This window comes from Corvus cornix, chromosome 1 (genome assembly GCF_000738735.6).
Source record: "Corvus cornix cornix isolate S_Up_H32 chromosome 1, ASM73873v5, whole genome shotgun sequence".
NCBI classification, from domain to species: Eukaryota; Metazoa; Chordata; class Aves; order Passeriformes; family Corvidae; genus Corvus; species Corvus cornix.
In genome coordinates, this window is record NC_046332.1 from 111,093,006 (window position 1) to 111,114,895 (window position 21,890).

Sequence of the window (21,890 nt, forward strand, 5' to 3'; positions counted from 1 at the left end):
AACCTCAGCCCAGGATTCTCCTCACAGTTCCCTGTACAACAAGATTTGAGAACCACAGTATCCCCCTCACTCACAACTCATGGCTCAGGAGCAGTAAAACTCCTTAGTTCTCTTCCATCAAGTGTGTCTGACTACTTGTATCTGTTTGATGTACTAATTTATGTTCTTTTAAAAATCTGTGGCTGTCAGCAAATAAATGGTTTGACTTCTAGTAGTTGCTGTGCATGAGGTTGGGTGCACTGAAAAAGAGAAAAATTTGCTTCCTCTGACAATGAACAAGGCTGCTCAGTTGAAAGGAACCATCCACATTCCTCTGCCAGAGACATAGTAGGAAACCTGAGAAAACATAAGGACTGGGGATCTGCTGGTAAGAGAATGGAAACATCACAGCTAAGCCTCAAAGGCAAGGAAAAACAACTAACCAGGGACCCAAAAAGCACTGCACTGTTTCCTTAACATGTTCAGCACATCACTTAAAGGTTGATGGACTTAGAGATCTGCAGGCCTGAAGGAAAGTGCTTGACTTTCCAGGATCCAGTTGGTAGGAGAAAATTTGTTAAAATTCTCTTTTATTCCGGCTCTTGTCATGCTCAGAGTTTGAATTATTTTATTCTCAAGCAAAGCTTCTTTTTCTGTGTTCACAGCTCTTTCTGTGTATTTGGAGTATTTTAGGAAAACTCAAGAGAAGATTCACTTCAGAGGCCTGAGTATATTAAGAGTCTCTAATACTGCTCACTGTTGCTCATAACCACCAAAACCTGAGCCAAATCTGAAACCAGTATGTTCAAAGTTGCTTGCAGTGCTGTGTTACTGTGAAACACCAAATGCTCTGGACCACCACATTTTTTATTTGACAGTACTATTTACTTTGCAAACTTTATTTTGTGGAATACTTTGTGGGCTTTGAAATGGAAATGAAAGTTATGATTTCTTAATATTTGCATCTCAACAACCTCTTGAGTATTTGGGAATTCCAAAAAAATTAGGGTTTGATCATTAGGTCTTTTCTTCTCCTGTCCATTGCTCACATGGAATAGAAGGCTGTAAAATAAAGTTTCCAAGAATGTCCTTAAGAAATTTGATGGGACTTTCTAACAGTGACTTTGTTAATCCCTCAAGATGACAGTTTTACCTTATGCTCTTTTTTTTACCTACAATCTTATGCTTCACCTACTGTCATGCCTTTCACTTATTTACAAATAATGTGCACCTGCATGAGAAAATGGCATAGCAGCAATATCTTGACAGCATGTTAGCACTTAAAAAAAGTGACAGAACAATTTTTGTGAACACCTAAACTCTCTTTGTTACAGACAACTGGTTAAAAAAGACCAAAAGTACCTTCCAGTAGAGTTTTAAATTCAGAGAAGAGATACTACATAAATTAAAATTAACCAACCTTTACAGCACACCTATTTCTAAAAAGATTCGTATTCAACCTAATTTTCTAACCTTTGGGGAAAGTGTAAAGGCACTCAATATTTATAATTACAGCTTATATCCTTTTGAAATAGGATTTAATCTCCTTTCAACATTGCAAGTGCACCCATTTTAGCCTCAGCACAAATGATAAAGGAAGGACTTAAATGAATTATTAGTCATACAAGCTAAAAGCTCAGATTTCTCATGGTCTGCAGCAGTTACAGACAGAATCTAGAAACATCAAAATTAGAATGATGCATAAATATTAGTAAGGCAGGAAAAATAAGGAAGCTGACTAACTTGACTGGCTGTGTTAGTTTGTTTTTTAAGACTCCATAAAGTAACCTTTGTTAGGAAATGCTGCTCACTGCCCCAGAACTTTCAAGCAGCCCCAATTTCTGGGTGAGATGAATCTCACCCTGCACCTTAAGTTACTATAAAACCAGATCCAATTGCACAGGAAAGGCTGCAATTCCAGTGATATAAATAGAAGACTCTTCTCTGCAGAAACAGTAACAAAATCCACACCAAACATGGTTCTGTGAGAAGACTGTGGATCCTGCTGTAAATGCACAGTAAATGATCTCAGTGTCCAAAGGAGCAGTGACACTCTGGGCCACGCACACAACCTTGTCCTTCTTGTATTCCCATAAGGATACCTAAAGAAGGATGGCTGCAGCTATTCAGTTTCCTGGTGGCTGCCAACTCTGAAAAGTTGAAAACGATGAGCTGTCATATACTAAAAAGAAGAAAAACCACATCAGAATGCTTATGACAGTCTCCTGCAGTCAGTACTAGCACATAAAACGCTTGTATGCTTAGTGGAATAACTTCTTAAGGATCATACCAAATTAATTCTGAGAAGACAGAGATGAATTGAGCAGTTTTCTGCCTACTGAGGTAGATCTATTATTTATCAGAGAGACGTATTTGCTTTATGAGGCACAAACTTGGGATTTTCTCTTTACCCAGTGTGTAGTCCAAGTTATCACAGGTATTTTATGCAGGTTCTGTTACCTCATTTTTGGAGATGGCCATTCAGAAATAGTTCTCCTACATGTGAATTCTGTCTCTAGACTCTGCAGTTCTCATACAGTGTTCTTACTACCACCTGAAGTTGCTAACAGACACTGGTTCATCAGGTTGGAAGTAGGCAAAGCTTTGGTAAAGTAGTGTTGTTACTATAATGAGGCATCCAGCTATTCTAGTCTGGAAAAGGTGGTTTGACTAGAGAAACTGAACTTTAAAGGTACAGAGGAGTTGCTTATTTCTCCCCAGAACCGAGTAAAAGAGAATATGGAATACCATTCCAACAATTTCCTACATATTCTGCAGCAGTAGTGTTTCCCCCCACTACAAAACATCCCAAAAGTTTGCTTTTCTGAGGCTTCTCAGCACACCAGGCAGGTATAACTGGCTCCCTCTGTTATGTAACAGGCAGTAAATAGAATTAGGAACTTCTTCTCATGTGATATGTGATCTGCAACAGTGCAGAACTGATTAAGTGTTTAGGTAAAGAGACTCAGATATTGCTGCAAAACACAGACTACATCCTGACTGCAAACACATTCTGACAGAGGGCAAAAGAATTCCTTGATTTATTTTTTAACACTGAAATTACAAATGCTCATTTAAGTCTTGCTCAGTCATAGACCCTCTTCTGAGTAATGAAAACTCAGAACTCAGGAAGCCTGATGTTCAAACACAAAACTATAAACCTGTGACCTTTTTGCCAGTCTCCCGCAATTACTATGCCAGGAAATAACTCTGCAGAACTTATAATAACCATTATAATAATAGCATGTTTTTATTAAAGAGACATTGGCAAAATCAAATCCCTTAGATTTGTAGAATCACATAAAATGAAGTTCATGACACTAGCCACTCATTTTAATCCTGTTCATTCCAACTATGCTTTATATTATATAAATAGGTAAGCAGCTGTACCTTGAAGATTGTACAGTGGTATTTAAATGACTAACCAAGGCTTTGCTGTCATTTGCAATGTCTCTGTATATCACAGTTCAGTCCTTATGCCAGCCACTCTACAATGAACAGAAGCTGATTTCTCTCAACCTCATCTCTTGGCTGCCTTCTTGTGTGCAGCTGCTGGAAATGAAATTTAAAAATCAATCCTGGCTCTTAAAGCACAGGCACTTCAGAAAGCAGGATTTACATTTTACTTTGTTTGTGAAGAGGTCTGAGGCTAGTACATCCAGCAAGGAAAGATGAAAAATCATCAGAAATTGTTAGATTTTAGAGAGATCAAATATTAGAATCACAAAGTGAAGTCACAGGATACAGTCTCATGGAAAAACAAGCATGAGCATTATTATAAAGTGCAGACCTGTCCACTACTTTAACTGATGTAACTTCTCAGATTTAGAGAAAGCCAGCTGAGCACCAGCTGCTCTTCATCACTTGAAACAACATCTGCAAAAATCACTGGAGCTGAGATGCCTCTGATCTCACACAGTAATTTGTTCTCTTTGCTGTTCACTGTATTCCAGAGCAACCGACTCTGCAGGGACAGATGACAGCCAAAGCAGGTGTATATGTGTGTATATATATGTATATATATGATTACAATAGGTTAAATAAGGTGGGAGATGTATGTTTCACATATACACACAGTGTAATTAAAATGTAAGCCAGGTAAAGACTCTACCCTGCTTAAATTTGAACTATAAAGTGTTTCACGACTTCTTCCTTCTTGGACTGAAACCAAACAGTGAAGTTTAGACACCCTATAAAATTTACAAATAAGCTCCTACATGCACACAGTTCTGTGAATGCTACTGGGAAGCAAATAAAGCAGTGAAAATATAAATATATGTATATACATACACTATATGTATATAAAACAATCAGGAAGAGTCTAGTAAGAGAACTAGAAAGATGGAGGTTTATGGAGATGACACTAAAAATTCAGAAACAAGACAGCCAGCACAATGGAAGGGTATTGGGATTTACATTAAAGAAGGTAAGAACATCTACAGAATACAAGAAAGGAGAGAGGCATGTAAAAGCCAGAAAAGAAACTAAGGGAAATAGATGAAGGAGAGAAAAACAGGGAGAAAGAAAAAAAGACTAAACAAAGGAAAAAAGAAAAATAAAGGAAAAAAAGAAAACAAGAGATAAAGTGTTCCCAAACAGCAGAAGGAATGTAGAGGAGAGTACTATGTATGGAAAATAGAAAAGGATGGGGGAAAGAGGACAAAGAGGGCATCGAGGAACTGATGCTTAATTTTGAAGAGAGACTTCCTTTTATCCTGCACACACAGGGGCACTGAGTGTAGGCATGGCTCCAGCTTTCTTCTGTCTCCATACCTGGCACCTTCACACAGAGTTTGCCAATTCTTTTCCCAGCTACCCCTCACTGTAAAACCAGACTCAAATACGACAGAAGCCAGTCTAGCGTGGTGGTAAAGAAATAGGCAGAAGTGTTGCTTTTCAGACCAGACCTGTAACTTACATGTAGGCACACTCACTTGCAACTAAACAAATAAGTATTTTAATAAATGAATGCCCTTCAGTATCCCTTCCTTAGACCCTTTTCTTCCTCATTGCAAAAATATCTGAAAACCCCCTTCTGACCAGCATAATGGCAGTACACTCCATTATAGTCAGTCAGTTTGCAGAAGAAAACTCTCTATGCACAAACAAAAACCCAAAAATCATGGCACAGGCTCTGTATGAGCATTTTTTTTTTCCCCTACAACTGTTGAAAATAAAACTATCACAAAACTTTTACATAAAAAACCATTGAAATTTCACTCTCATGTTACTGGACAGGCATTCTGAGATGGGGAAATCGGAGCACAAGGAACAACTTCCCCCACAACCTGTAAAATCAAAAGAATGAACCAAACAACAACAACCACAAAATCCATGACTGATCAGAAATGGAGACATGGACATATGTCCTGCTGACATGTCCTGACCTAGGACAGAAGTAGAGCTGTTAGCCTACAAGTCTTAAAATGCTGCAGGAAGCCCCCACTTTTTACAGCTTGTTTTCGGAGATGCTGAATTAGTTGTTTTTGAAATGCTTGTGGTTTGTATCAAAGGGCCTAGAATTTCACACCTTCTCCTCTGTCTAGTATAGTCTGCAGATTTTAGAAGTGCTTGTGCTCCCAGTCTCTCACAAAGTGTGCTGCTACCTTGCAGCAGAACCTCCTCCCTACATGCTAACAACATTCCTTCACTGAAGAGACACATATTGGATAGTTATTGAAATCAGGTGTATGCATATCCACAGTGTATATGCATAGGTCAGATATCACATCAACACAGAAGGATCAAGAAAGTTCATGCAAATGTAGAGCAAGAATATAATATTTACTAACATTACAGTATATGTTGGTGGTAGGAGAAAAAAACCATTAGTCCATGAAAACAATTTTGGAATGAAAATGCAAAACTAAAATATTGTATACTTTATTAATTCAATGAAAACTAAATTTTAGTTCAGTTGTGTTGCAAATATTAAATATTGGGAAAAAAAAAATCCCCAAAACTCAGGTGATTTTAATACTGCCTCTAGATTAGAATCTTCAGAATTCCCTGGAAATCATCCTTCTGCTTAATTATACTGTCGGTTACATTATACTGTAGACAGATTTAGTCAATACCAGACAATCTTACTTTAACAGGCAGTATTAAAACTGAGAAGAGCAAAGAGAAGCAAAAGAAAGCAGATTTTTAAACATGCAAAGACACACACCATAGCTGACTGATATGCCTTAAAGGAAAACAAAGGGATACCTACTTTCTGCTGCTAGAAGTCCTAGAAGGAAGGCAGCGTTTGGACAAACAACAAACAGTATGAAGATTTCAGAACAAGCGATTTATAAAGCTGCAACCTAGTGCACTAATTTAGCCCCAAAACAGTCTCAACAAAGTGACAAAGATCCCCCCAGTTTTTAATATGGTTTCTATGAGTGAAGCAAATGGCACTGTCAGACTGGGGTGGGAGGAAAACACACACTTGGCATTGGGAAGGCAGCACATGGATGCAGTGTTAGAGGTCTATTAACACCAGACTTTTTCCAACATTGGTTAAACTATTTTAAAAAACTCATGGACAGAAAGAGATTTCTAATAAAAATACTGTAACAGGTGAAATGATAAAATAATTCAACAAACTGCAAACGATGTATAACATCATATTAATATAGTTAATAAGCAAAATTTAGCAGTGTTATATTGAAATCAAAAGTTTCAGTGAGAAACATTATGAGAACCATTTAGAAATACAACCACTTCATTATTTTATTATTTTTAAAATTTTAATTAACAGTGTCTTTATGCCTTTTTTTTTTTTTTTTAATAAACATACCAGAGCAAAGAATCAATAGCTGAAAAATCATAAAGTTAATAATGGAATATTGGAAACACACAAACCCATGATCTCAAAACTGACAGCTGTGCTTGTAATACTAGTGAAGGAATTAATAAGAATAAATTATAAGGTGAATGTATTTTTTTTCCCCCTAAGCGCTCATACTTTAAGAAGTTACACAACACCCTTTGCAAATATTTACAAAATCACTGGTAATTTTTGCATAACAAAAGTGTTTCTTTTTCTTACTCATATTGATGAAACCGATGGGTTTTAAGATATGGGCTTGTATTGCCCATATTTCATGAATTCTAAATCCCATTAATCTACTAGCCATTTTAACTTGTGAGTTCAGCTACTTCCGTGTGTGTTGAAAACAGTTACAAATTGTCCATACATACGCTTTGACCTTACCCTGAAAGACTAAGAGATTTAGCTTAATTCCCATTATTATTATTATCAAATTTGAAAATCAAGATCTCATGCCATTAAAAACAACTCATTTGACACAACAATAGAGTCTGACAAAATAGAACAGAATGAAAATTTCAATTTGCACACATCAATCCTGAAACAAAATACCAAAAAGCAATGCTGTATGCGGAATCTGTGCCTTGCAGTTGGAGAAAATGAGGCAGAAGCGCTGAAGGAGCCTCAGTGTGGCTGCTTTGTGTGCAGTGCAAAACTCTGCTTCTACGTTCATCTGCTTCCAGAGTGACCACAGAGCTCAGCACTCACACACCAGTGCAGGAAGTGCTGCAGCAGTGCCCCTGCTTAGCACAGGTACAGGAGCACATCTGGCCACCCAGGCTGTTCTCTCGCTCTGTGGTTACCCAGAAACACAGCTCGAGAGGATCCCTTACAGGAATTCAGAACTGTCTGTGGCAAAAAGCCGCTCTGAAACCTGTTAGTTATAGCTCAGAAACGTGTGCCACAGACCAAGCAATCCCAGCAGACATCAGAGAGTAACATCCTTCAACCAAAAGGTAAGGTTTGCTTTAATTAAAAGTCAGTTATGCAGTTTTCCAAAGACTATGGACTATCCACTGGCTTAACTCCATCACTGACTCAGTTCTGAAAATGTGGCTACAAAAAGCTTTTGGAAATAAAAAGTTATAAAAACCCTCTTCAGTTTATCAGTTTTTCTAACTGTTGGCCTGAAAACTTAACCCTTTTGAATCTACTTAACACTCCATACAAAACAGTCATCCTCAATTCAGCTTCTCAAGTCAAACCTCAAGAAGCCAAAGAAGGAAAAATTAAAAGCTTTAACACTTGGTGATGTTCAATCCCCACCCTGAGACCCTGTTATGAAAATACTTGAAAACTGTATGGCTGTTCTCTCTGCTGGGGGACAAGTGGCCAGCATATGACAGAGGGAGAGGAAATCCTGTCTAGAGCTAATGTGCAATCAGGAGGTAGGAGGGCCAGGCACTGGGCAGGAAAGCAGAGGGAACCAGATGGGGAAGGGCAGCAGAGAGCAAACACTGTTTCCTGCCACCTTATGTATTTCATGGTCCACTTCAAATACTTCCTATTGGGCTAGTTTTTCTCCTGTGACAGATTTAGCCTTTAGGGCTGCTGATTGCTAACTTCTGATTTATGTTTGTTTCAGCATATTAAAAATACCCAAAACATTTGTTGCCTTGGGGAATACACATATTACAATGTCTTGAAGACAGGCAACCTGAAAGCCAAATGTTTTACATCCTAGAGAAAACCATTTGCAGAAAGCTTGTCAGCTGAGCTGCTTGGTGGCTTTACTGAAGAAGTTACTGAACAGACTGTCAGCAATAAAACAGCATTGTAGTTTAAAAATATTTTAAAAGGTTTTATCACACTCAAAATTCAGCAAGACTGGTTTCTGCCATGTTACCAACAGGATGACAGCAGGATTAATTCAAGTTCTTCAGAGGATGGTTACTGACAAAAGAGGAAACAGACTACCCAGTGGTCGGAACCAAGAGTTATTAACACTGTACAAAGGAAAGGAAGATGTGTACAGAAAAAAACCTGCTTGACTTTATATGAAATTTATCTCTGTTCATTCCCATCTAATTCAGCTATGCAATTTGCTGACCATCGCTGGAGAGCGCTCTAACAAGAATATCCTTTGTGATTCTGCATCTACAAAAGTCACCTGACTTGCTGCCTGTAGTGCTTTCCTATCCCAGGATAATACTCTGGCAGTAGAGGAAGATATTCAAAGGTTCCAGCAACCCCAGGTTTCCAAACTTTGAGAAAGAACGTCTCTAGATTAATTGGGGAAAAAAGAGAGAACTGAAATTTTCTGTTTCTGTGTTTGTAAAGATCTGGAGGACAGGAAATGTAATTTGCATAACTTAATAAGCATCTATATTTCTATATATTTATCTCTGTAAGAGTTCTGTATTTGCCTGTTTCTGACAAATCATTTAGTTACAATGATAAGCTTAATGAAATTTTATGGGAGGAATAATTGGCAACCACATCTAGAATATTAAAAGCTCTTCATTAAGAGTTTATGATCTGGAATAACATTATGAGACATTAGGAAGGAAACTTAAATAACCTTAAGATAATCAAGTTTCTACTGCAATTCAAGAGTTTTATGTTTAATTTCTACAAACTGCTTTAGAATCATCACAAGACCCATGCTACAAGATAGGAATGTTTAAAATATTAGTGTACTTCTGAAGAGGAAACAAAACAGACTTCCATATCTAGGAACTTCAGAAGCTGAAAAGACTTGTAGTATCTTTTCTTGCAAGGCTCAGTGTTCAATATTAAATATTTTATCAGCTAAAGTAGTGGGTCAGAGAAACATAATGAAAACCACCCACTTAGGATGGTTTCCTGATCACTGTGATCCCCCATGAGTCCAACCAACAATGTTAGATTAGAGAATAACTGCCTTCCTGAGAAACCCAAGCTTTGGTTTCAGCTATTTCAGAGATGAACACATGATAACAATGGATCCAGCACAGATATTCTGTACAATTCACATGTGCACTGCGTGCAAGTATTCTGTGAGCAGGAAAAAAATAGAACTTGTAACTTTTCTGTATACTGATATCTGCAATTACATGACTGAGGAAGACACATGTCCTGTTGATGTGAGACTGAAACTGGAAAGAGGAACTGCTGTTTTCAGATTAGAAAAGTTGCCACTGCCAGTCATGTTGGTGGCCATTCACCACTGAAATGGGGGAAGTAGATGGAAACAAAAATTAAGGCACTGCAAGTAGTTCTAGGTGAAGTAAAACTGACTTATTCTTTCTTTAGAAGAATAGGTGGATCCTTAGCTGCAAGTACATCAAGTATTTAAAAGCTGTCTGGCTTAACTTAAGCCATAAGGCTGTGATTACCCATTTGCAATAAATGATCTGAGATTCTCATTCATTTCTATGGGAATCATGAACAGTGTTCATGTCTAAGGACAAAGCAATCCTTAAGTACTCGAACTTGAATTCCAAGAAGTGAAATTGGAAAATTTCAATGAAAAAAAGTTGCCCCAATTCTTATGGGGCATGTAATTCTTATATTAATGGCATTGAAATTATTTATACTAATTACTTGCTCATATGAAACGGAAGGAAAGAAATAATTAATATATGAAGTCAATATGCAATTCTCTCACCCATAAAAATACTGGGAAAGAGAACTATCACACAGCAGATCAACACACACAATTAAGTTCCTGAAATGTCTTCTAGAAAAGTCAGTGCATAGCTAAAATATTCTGCCAGCACTCCTAAGTTGTTTAGAAAAATAAAGACAGTCCTTTTGGACTTAGGTTTTTCTTAAAGGTTCATTTAAATTGATCCTAAATCCTAATTTTAGATCAGACAGACCAACCCAGACTTTTGCACTGCAAATATTTTGAGAAATGTTATGTCAAAATTAGGACACATAACTAAGACAGGGCTGTGTTAGTTTAGGGACTGACAGGTTATTTAAATTTCTGAATATGGGCTGTGGACAAAAGGATTGCTTGAGTAAGGTCACTGTCCCATCCAAGGCCTAGATCACAGCACAAGTATTATCCTCCCCTTTGAAATATATTGGGAGGTCCCTGGATGCATGTATTGTCTCCCTCTGAAGATATGAGGGTCAGAAATACTGTCAAGTGAGCTTTAAACAGGACACACCTTAATCATTGTTCTCCAAAGCAGGAGGTCAGGAAATTTTGGTACATAATGGCTTCTTTTTATAAATAACTATTAGTAAGGTATGAGAACTTAGGTCCTGCCTAAGAACTCAGAAAAAAATTTCAATAAGCTTTTATACTCAAGTAATAGGAAGAGAAATTTGAGATTATAGCATTATTTGTAATTAAATGTACATACAAGAAAAAATGAAAAAATCAGACAGAATTACTGTAGAAGCTTAAAACTGTGCAGAGATTTTTTCTTTGATTTTGCCAGTCATGAATGCCATTATGACTGAAAATTATTTATTCTTTCACATGTAAATGCTAACTTAATATTCAATTTCATGGAATCCCAAAGAATTAGTAAATACTTGGTACTCTGGTCAGTACAGACTTAAGACAAGTTGACTGCAGTAAACACACTTTCTGTTAAAATACCTGAGGAGGTGGGGTCTTCAGAGAAGTCTGGCAGCTCTTCAGGGGGGTCACCATAGAAGGAGTTGAATTTGTGGCTTGACACAGCTGCTAGTACTGCCCCCTGAATAAAAATACCCACACAGTCTAAATTACACAAAGAAGGATAATGAAACATTTCCAGACACCTTGGATGACTCAATCTCCTGAATTCTCTTGTGTGTTGACCTTCCCAGTGAAGAGCAAACAAATTTTCTAAGTCTTCAGCTCTGCCTCCCTGTTATCAGTGACCATATCTAACAGAAGAGCTGGTCATACACTAATGAACAGTAAAAATATTCCTTGCAAGGGGATTCATGAGAACAGTTCTTTATGTGAATGCATATTGAAATAATAACTATGAGGCATAAATTTACATTATAGTACAATGTAAACAAAATAACTAATCTCTTTATCTTTTATCTAGACTGAGTGGATTAGCAGGTATAAAAATTCACTCTTTAAAGCAAAACTCTATGTTTTTATTTTAGAAATTGTTATAATTTGACATTGACAGCACTAGAATGCTTTGACACCCATAATACATCAATATAAAAGTAATACAGTCATACAGATAATCTGAGAGTCCCAGAATGAGTGTTACAGGGGAATTTACAAAACCAGAAAAATGGTTACCTGCTCTGAGATATATTTACCTGTTCAAGTAAATCACACTTTAACCACTCAGGTTTTAATGCCTCACAGTTATGGAAGTATGGACAAATTTCATGAAACATACTGCAGAACACAGCAGAACACGGCTTTGGATAAAATGGCATAAAAAAATAATGAAGGTATAAAAGCTCAGGAAACTAAACATAGTGGCATCCCCAGGAAGAAATGTGGGAAATATCTGAAACTGCACCTAGAACAGGAATCAGGTCATATTCTAAAATGTACTAGCTAGCATTTTAATGGAAGTATTACCTGGGCATGCAAACCACCAAAAAGAAAGAGCTGTTCATGAACTGTGGCAACTGTGCACCCTAATCATCAGCTACATTAAACTTTTGCAAAGCAGCAGCTCAATGTGAATACCTGATTCTGAGTTTTATTACAAATTGTAAAACAGCCCATGAACTGTAATGCTCCACACCTCTGTCATAATTTTCTGAACCTTTCAGTGAATTCAGAAATGTTTCTGTTAAACATCCCATGACAGGAACTGAAGAGAAATGATGCTGTTTTGGGCTAAAATGTTAATGCTCTTTTCAATATGGCTAAGAAATAAACTAGTATGTAGTTAAACATAAATAGGATAAACTGTAGAACACGTATTTGTTCTTCTTCAACAAAGACATTAAAAATTACAATGCTCCTTTTATTATAAAAGTAACACAACAATAACAGACATGATTGCACCATTCTCTCCAGTAATTCATATTACACAGAATTACTGAATTGATTGAAGATGAAGACCTCATATACACCTGGGTTGATAACAGACAATTTGCACTGAAATTTGGAAACTATGCACTAAGAAAGAAAGGACAAACAGCCTTTCTAAGACATCATTTCAACAAACGTCTGTGAAGTCCTGCTGCAACTTTTTATTTTATTGCTGACTTCAAAGCATAGATTTCTCTTAGCACTTTTAAAACGAATCAAGTATCACACAAAATCTGAGCTGTGTAATTATATTCTTTTAACACTACATTCAGTTTACCTTTAGTTTTCGTCTTGCATTGAATTTTCTCAACTGTTCTACTGTTTCTGGAAGATGAATCTTGTATGCATAGCGATCTCTCTCCTTGAAAAACCCCACAAGAAACAAACCAAAAGAACATTAAATAAATACAATAATTTTAATATCCTCTTGACACTAAGAAACCAGACAAGAAATGTGACATCTCCTAAGTACCCTAAGGAGACTGAGGATTTATTGCAACTTAAGGAAAACTTAAAGTGATTAAGAGGGATTAAAATACTTTGACAGAATTTTTAACTTGGGCCAGAGATATTTTCTATTTATTAATGTTGTTTCCCACCTTGTAGTAAGACCCCAGTCTTTTGTTTTACTATTGTGCTGTCAGTCTGTGTCTAGCACTGAACTTTGAAGCTGGCAAGCAGAAAGTAGTTCTGCTTTTTGAATTCACAAACCCCAGTGAAGCAACACATTCAAGGACTCTTTTACAGGGTGCTTGATACTTCAGATAAGCTTGGGAGGTGGGGTACATGTCCAACAGGGCAGGAAGTGCCAACTCAATGGCTGGTGGTACCAGGGGATGGTAAAGGAAGAATTCTCCACTGTAGGCAAAGATGAAAAATGTGCCAATGAACAATTGCAGTGACAGAAGGGGCAAAACTTGGGCAGCCAACTAACTTTTTCCCCTGAAGCTACATAAAACCATTAATTTAATGTGTCTGTCACATGCATCTCCTGAATCAGAGTGAAACCACGGCAGTCTCTTTATGCCACTAAAGATATGTCTGTCTCATGCTGTATTTGCTCCTATCTATAAATGGTTTTAGAAAGTTCTGAGTCAGCAGGGAAGGCAGTTTATTGCAGACAAAAAAATGAGAGGACTGACTGGTTAGACTGCAGGCCTGAGCTCGGAAACAAAGCTGTCATAAACTAAACCACCTATTTGCTCACATCATTTCCAACAAATAACAAGATCAGAAAGAGACCACGGACATCAGAAGCATAAAGCTGCACAGGAAGAGCTTGCACATTCAAATTACAGAACTGGGTTTTAAGAAACCTAATCAGCTGAGTTGCTCAAACAACAAAAATGACAGGTTTTCTGCCAAAATGATCCTCAACCAAGCTCTAGCTTTGGCATCTAAATGTGGGTATGCTCACAAAGTGAAAAAAAAGTCCAATTACAAGGAGGTTAAAACAGATCATCTATGTTTGCATGATAATCTGAGATACCAAAACATGGTGTTCATTTCCATACTCCTTGCTATTTGACACACTATGTATGTCCCAGATAAACAGACAGACAGAACTTTGGCTCTTTTTGAGTGGAAAGGCTTGAACCTGCAGTTTTCCAATAGTCAGAATTCTGAGTTGCCTTAACCACTGTCACTTCTGAGAGGTGAACACTCCTGACCTCCTTTTAAAAGGTAGACCATTCTGCAGCTTGGAATACAGGAGTCAGAGGCAGAAAGAGAGCAGAGAAGTGGAAGAGTGACTCCATTCACTGGTGGTTACATGAATTACTTGGAGGGAGAAGGGCATATGATCCCGTTCTTCCCAGGTTCTTTTTTTGTGGGTTTCTCTTTGTCTCATGTAGAGCATATAAAGAGTCCAGCAGCAGACACCAGATTAGCCCCCTTTCAAAATAAGTGCCCTGTTTAAGCTAATGATAGTATGACTCTCTTACCCTGGACATCCACTATAGAAAAGAAGTAGAGGATAACAATGAAAAATAGTTAATTCATCACCTTCTGCCAAAGGAAATACAAAGCTCTGAGCCAGTACTTGCCACCTTTTGTATCTGCAGCACAACCCATCATTCTCCAACCCCAATGTTTAGCACAGACTACTGATGGACTGCTGAGAAGCTACAGGTGTATTTTCTCCTGCTCCTGTTGTAAATCTTCAGTGTTCAGTAAGTACTCTTCCACTGGCTTAAACTGTGTTGTAAGTTCTGCCATCACTGAAAAATAGTTTGACTGCCAGATGTCATATAATTTTATGCAGTCACAGTGGCCTTGGAGCAACACTCCACTACTTTATTCCCTCTGGTGGGATATTTTCAGGACTCTAATGAAAGGAAGCAGCACAGCTCAGTAGCATAACCTACTGCAATAGACTGCAGGACTACACAAGTAACAGGAAAGAGGTTTAGATATGACTGAGAGAAAAGGAGATCAGAAATTACTCCTCTGGAGTTTGACAGCCACAGAAAGACACATTAACATCTTCTTTAAGCTTTATGCTATGCAGCCCTACTCCCTGCATTCTGGTGCTGCTGGTGTTTGCTCTCAAACAAGAGTTTTAGCCTGGCAATTATCAAAATCTCAGACTCTAATCCTACAAAGCATTTAAAGCACATTATCACACACTTTGTACCGTTCATGTCTACTTTGAAAAGCTCAGGAAAAAAAAAGAAATAAATGTTTTTCTCCCTTGAAGAGGAAACAGGCATATAAACAGCTGCTTTTGCTACCTTTAACCAGGGGTGATTCAGTGCTTCATACACTGTTATCCTTTCTGCTGGATCCAGCATAAGCATGCGGCGTACCAGATCTTTGGCACTTTCAGAAATATGGCTCCATTGCCTAGGATTCATCTGATTACAAGCAAGAAAAACCAATTAAATTAGTAATAAGAACGTAGAAAAAAACCTACTTTTTATGTAAAGTAATTGCAGAGATTTAGCAGCGGTTGGTGCTTGCAAACATTTCATAGTAATAAATGTAAAAGAAAATGTCTACTTTTTTAATAACTTGTAATAAATTGTACACTAGTTGCTATTGAAATGGTATAAAAATTGAAAACATAAAGCCTGACATATCCTTGGTATTATAATTACAGTATAATTTCTACCTAGTCTACATTCTGCTCAGATAAAAGTTGACTATTCACTAGAAAAAGCAAAAAACAATTAAGCTCTGTTTGACTGTTAATTATGCATATGATAAATGCAGACATTAAATCTACTCCTGAAATCAATATTTAGCACGAGAATTCATCTGTTTCAACCCACAATTTCATGCCATTGATTCTGGGTAAGAAGGGAGGAAGATAATGCCTGTTGTGAACTACTCTGATCCTGTCCTGAAGATGCTATGGACAATGGCTCTTTCCAATAAATTCCTTTCAACTTCACAACAGGTAAAGTTTCTCCACTAGGAAAGCACACAAGGACAAGACAATACAGGCAATTGCAACACTTTCAGAACAGAACTTTATCTTTAGAAGATACAATGTGAAGGATGATTTAGAATATATTTTCATTTTGTGCATATGCAGGTTTGTGCCCAACCAGTCAAAATGGTGGACACCTGATAAAACCATACCAAAGTAAGAAAATTCTTTATGTGATATAGAGGATTATATCCTTATGGTATTTCTAGTACTTCTTTAATTTATGAAGAAGCTAAGTTTTATTTAGATTATAGACAGATAACTTTACAAAGTACTAAATGCAAATTCAAAATTATAACCAGACTCCTTTCAAAGTTACAATCTGGTCATTTAAAGATGTCCATTTTACTTAAAATCAGTCTTTACAACAAATGATCACTTTGAATCGGGGCACTCAGCAATGTTATCTGGCTATGAAATGTGCATTTATAGCTGTGATTCATAATTTCTTTTTCAGCTCTAATGAAATGAAGGTAATTGCAAATTTGACAGGGTTTTCACTGAATAGACATATTATTGTGGAAACAGGAACAGAAAAGGAACTAAGAGGACACAATGTGCTAGTCATAACTGTTTTTTTAAAATAGAGAAGTTAACTTGTACCCTTCCAGAAGGCGTTAGCTGCTTAAGAGATTCCATAAAGAAATCTTCCATAAAGTGGTACATCTGTCAGTCTGTGCAATCCCAAAACTAGTGCCATGAAGAAATGCTGCTGTTTCTAGGAATATAGAATTTAAAGAACGAAATATGTGCTCCTGACCAAGTCCAGTAACACTCCTGTCACATTTTAGCAGGCTGTTAAGGTGATAGAACAAAACAGACTATCACACAGACACAGGAGTTTCCAGTTGTAATTTGCTAATGCACAGCTCATGTATGACCTTGGTTACAAAGTAGAGCAAGGCTGATCTTAGACAAACCCACAGCAACAGTGAAGTTGAAGCTTTAAATTTGTCTCCACATGATCTGGGAGGTCGATGCTGTGAGACAGCTTTTCTTGTGTGCACACCGACCTGCTCTCAGTTGCAAGTGGCTCCTTTTGAACCATCAGCTGCATTTTACTACACACTGTACTAAGAAGAAAAATGCCTACCTGCATTTGTGCAATAACATGCATTTTGTTTTAAATCAAGGCAATATGGTGATGAATGTTTATGATAGTTCTCTTAGTTGATCAAAAAATTTAAATGGGTATAAATCTGAGGTTACACTGTTTTCTACTTCACAGCTAAACCTCATGTCTTCCTGCTGGGCTCAACATACAACTAAGGGCTGATTTTAACACAGACTTATTATTTCATTTGAGCAAGTATTTCCACGTTGTAATTCCTAGCATTGATACAAAACACATTAGGTACAAGACAGACTGGGGAGGGAAAATCATCTCTCTTCCTGTGTGGCAGACTCCCATAAGCTTTAAATCAGGCTAAACACAAAAATCAACTTCCAGAAATTTTACCAACAGAGCTCGTCTCACTGGAAAAGGGTTCAGGTATGCTGTCATTTACCTTGTATTTGCCTTTAATAATGCCTTCAAATAATCTTTCCTTGGTTCCATAAAAAGGCAAACAACCGCTTAGCAGGATAAAAAGGATCACACCACAACCCCAAACGTCTACAGGCTTCCCATATGGTTCTCTTTTTACCACTTCTGGAGCCATAAAATGAGGTGTTCCTACACGTCCTAAAGGGAAATAAAAAGAAAATCGAGTCAAAGAGATATGTGTCAAACATGGAAATAAAGAACATCACTGCATTAAACTAGAACTGTTTTAATAAATTTTGTTCATGGTTTAATGCTTTTAACACAATTCTTTTTTCCTTAAGTTTATATTTTTATATATATCCAGTGAGATAAATCAGCATTTTCCCTTTTGCTTCATTTTTACTTTTAAAAATTGAGGAATAGTCTACCCTAGCTGGCAGACTGTGAAACAAGACTTATAGCAGCACTAAGATTCTTCAGTGAAACTTGCCATATAAAAGCAAACCCATCAATTTGGACAATCTTTGAGACAGGAATTATTCAGAGAGCGAGTACAAAGATACTGTAGAGTTCTAGTCCACACTGATAACCTGAAAAAGCTGTATGTAATTGGCAAGAGCAGAGTTTGGGCTGATGCTCTGCCCAAACCTTGTCTGGTCTACTGAAACTGCTAACAAAAATGCAAAATGCTAGCAAATGTGTTATTCATTTATTTGAAGAGTGTAATACCTTACTGCAGATAAAAAGGTAATGCTAATTTGTTTCACACACTGCTTTCATTGAAGGCAATTAATGTTTTTCTATGAAAACAAAATGTATTTAGTGCCAACTGATCTTTTGAGCAGATAAGACTGATAATACCCTTCATTCAATTTCTATGTAACACATTAAGCCAAATAAAAGCAATGAACATTTTACCTCTCCTTATAAATGGTTTCCATTGCAAAGAGTTTCGTTTCCATTGCAAAAATTAAGCTTGGAACGCTCAGGTCATCACTGACACAAACACTGTAGTCTTTGGACTATACTGGTTCCATCAAGTATCAAGAGGAGAAAAACCTGTGAGTGTAGCAAACTGTCACCACTTGTACTCCCCCTCCATAAATTATTGTTGCTCACTACAGTGGATTTCAGAGGGTCCATTCCAGGCTTGCAGCTCCTCTCAGCTGGTTAGGACAGCCAAAAATGAAGCTCAGAGAATATGAAGTGTTTGCAGTGCACGCAATTAACTCAGTCTTGTCTTTGTAAAGAGACTCTTGCTTGATTAACCTGTCCTGCTCACCCTCTGCATGGCAGTCAGCTAAGACACAGCACTGGGAACAAACACCTGGGAGACTGTTTGGAAGTAGCTTAGTCAGTAAAGATCCTTTGTTTATTCCACCTAATGCAGGAATATGATCTGACCATGTTCTGTTAATTAGTCCTTTTTGCATCCAAAGGATTAAAGATTTGTCAGAAAGATAGCAGCTTTTTAACCATACTCTTAAGAAAAAAACACTACCATTGTCAAACTTCTTCACATATTTGTATTAATAAACCTTTTCATTCCCAGTTTATGAGGGAATTCCTCAGCCAAACAGATGTTGAGGATCTCTGTGACAAAGGGATGTTACCTCATCACTAAACTAGGCTGGCATCTTAAGAAGTCCCTGTAGTCCAGGCTGACCTGACAGCAAAGGGGCAGTTCCTTCTTGAGCTAAAAAAGAATAAACCAGCAAGATATTGCAAGTTCAGCTCATCCCTCATATCACAGGGGGAAGAGGAAGGATATTTATTCTGGACAAAGAAAGAGATGCACATGGGGACAGATGACTCATTCTTCCTGTTGGCTGTATACAGTTTATAGTTATATGATGTAATTTCAGCCTGATAAACTTCAAAGCCAAATCTTCAAGATTGCATATATGAGGTAAAGAATTATCTCCTTAGATGACTCTCTCTCTTTTAGATGGCTGGTGGCAGGGAAGAGAAGGAAAATGGAAATTATATGTACATCCAGTATGCATAAGTTGCTGGGAGATCAATTTTTTGCCTTTTTTTATGGGCCTAAAGATTTTTAACTGTAAGGGTTTCGTCCCTTTTTTCCCCTTTTAGATGCCATCATTTGTGACAGCAAAAGCATCAACATTTCCAGCTCTGTATCAGGCTATGCCTGTGCATAAGCAGCAACACCTGACTGTTCAAAGAGCATTTTTCTATCCCTTAGACTGCTCACGTGATGTTCGTGGTGTGCCTACCACAAACTGGAAACCTTTAACTCAGGAGATCATCAGAGACCACAGAGCAGCCTGGCTTAGCCAAGCCTTGTTTGTCTCAGTGGGAACTTCCTGAGACTGGGGTGCAAAAGAACCCATTTGCAGTTTTGGAGCAGGTGTAACCTTTCTTACACGTTGAAAGAAAATCTTTTGTGGTACTAAAGCTCATTTAAATCTTTTTAATCAGTACAAATGGAAAATCATATACTCTCTGAAAATTCTGCCTAACCACCAGGCTTTATAATTGCTGTTATAAAATCTGGCAAGTCTGGAGAAAAGGTATTACTCCAAAGACAAACAGGAGAAATCAGTAGAAGACAGTATATGGGAAAAGCAAGCTATTTAAAAGAGGCATTAAACTCCAGGGAGATGTATGGTTTTCTGGATAAAGCAGCTAATGAAACCATGAACCTTACATATCAAATGATATCTAAGCTGATTTAATGTGTATTTTCAACAACTATGAACCACCCCTCTCAGGTCACGAACTTCTTTGTGGTTTAAGTAAGAAATTGCAGAGAAGAACACGGTACAAAAATGACTGTGTTGTGAGGTTTGGGTTTTGGCTTTGGGCTTTTTTTTTGCCCATGCACTTAAGTTTGCTGGGCATTTCAGTACACTGAAGGGTAACCTACAGAACATCTTGTGTCCTTGCAAACAAGTACATTTTCTCCTGGTGTAAAATAGCCTATTTAGCAGCAACATACGCTATAAAAGCAATCCAAGAGCATGATGCAGTGTAGGAATTCATGTTTCAAGGTGCTGGCACTGGGGGCTGCAGGGGTGGTCTCTGTGAGGAGGGGCTGGAGCTGCCCCATGCCAGACACAGTTCCAATGGCACCACTGCAGGGCACAGCTCAGCCCAGCAGTCAGGACAGTGGTGCTGCAGAAAAGTGTAAGAAAGGGAAAAACACTGCCTAGCAAATAAGGAGTTTGGGAACTGCCATTTCCCACCCCCCTTGCACCACTCAGGGTTGGGGGGTGAGCCAGCAGTGAGAGAGTGAAGTTCAACCTGGAAAGGTGAGGAGAGGAGGCAGTTTAATTTTTGTCTTTGTTTCCCACTACCCAAATCTATTTAATACTTCAAGGCTCCTAGTTTGCTTCATCAGCTCAGAATGTGAGGCTGCATGTTCACTTAGTGCTCAAGTGCTCTTACAAACAGACAAGTTATGGTTGGAAGCCAGTCCCTCTCTAATTATCACACATCTTTTTGCTCCCCTGAAGTCAGAAGGTGGCTCTTCTGTGACAGGTAGAAGATATTTGTTGGCTGGGTCCAAACCCAGGACACCATAAAAATCCACTTTGATGAACTGCTTGATGTGGAACAGAAGGAATAGAGTGGTTTAGTAAAAGGAAACACATTACATGGCTGTTTAAGTCCCCACCAGGCTGCTGCCATAAACCAGATGAGAAATGGAAGTTACTTAAAAGCAAACTGAAAAATCAGTGCTATTAAGTCTTAATACTCACTTCTAAATTTAAAATGACAACTCCATAAATACAAAAGAAATTATAAAGAAGACTAGGCTAAGTTAATGGAATCCTGCCATTTACCACTGCTAGATTGTAAGTAGGGGAAACACAGACTGATTTGGTTTTGTAACCTCATTAATGCTGATTACAAGAACCTGATACTTCAGGTGAGAGGGATGAGGTGGATACTTATGGTGGTGGAAATCACAATTTTATGTCCATGAAAAAACAAGCCTGGAAGAAGCAGAAACTTAATTGGTTGAGACTGAACTGTCCGTCAAATGGGATTAAAAAATGCATTTATATGTGTATATATGTATTGGAATCCTACAAAGGCTAAGGTAATTTCTGGGTCAGCTGTCATCCCTGTGACCACTCTACTGGGTTCATCAAAGGAGCAAATGATGATTTTGAAGTTATTCTAAAAACTGACCTGAGCAAGGACTATTAAGCTGCACCTTTGAACTGCACTCAACTCAGCAAAATGAACAAAGTGCACACAT

The 21,890-nt window shown here is 37.7% G+C and overlaps 1 protein-coding gene across 8 annotated transcripts in view; it reads right to left on the reverse strand.

Annotated features, from left to right (window-relative positions):
- CASK (calcium/calmodulin dependent serine protein kinase) overlaps nt 1-21,890 on the reverse strand; it is a 184,964-nt gene that overhangs the window by 55,204 nt on the left and 107,870 nt on the right. For 7 of the 8 annotated variants that reach the window (XM_039552388.1, XM_019282724.3, XM_019282721.3 and 4 more), the window contains 5 exons: nt 17,682-17,857; nt 15,473-15,595; nt 13,018-13,101; nt 11,337-11,436; nt 6,194-6,211 (listed from right to left, as the gene is read on the reverse strand). In XM_039552388.1, coding sequence (XP_039408322.1) covers nt 6,194-6,211; nt 11,337-11,436; nt 13,018-13,101; nt 15,473-15,595; nt 17,682-17,857 — 501 coding nt within the window. The remainder of the gene's footprint in view (nt 1-6,193; nt 6,212-11,336; nt 11,437-13,017; nt 13,102-15,472; nt 15,596-17,681; nt 17,858-21,890) is intronic. The other variant, XM_019282717.3, reaches the window with a different exon arrangement.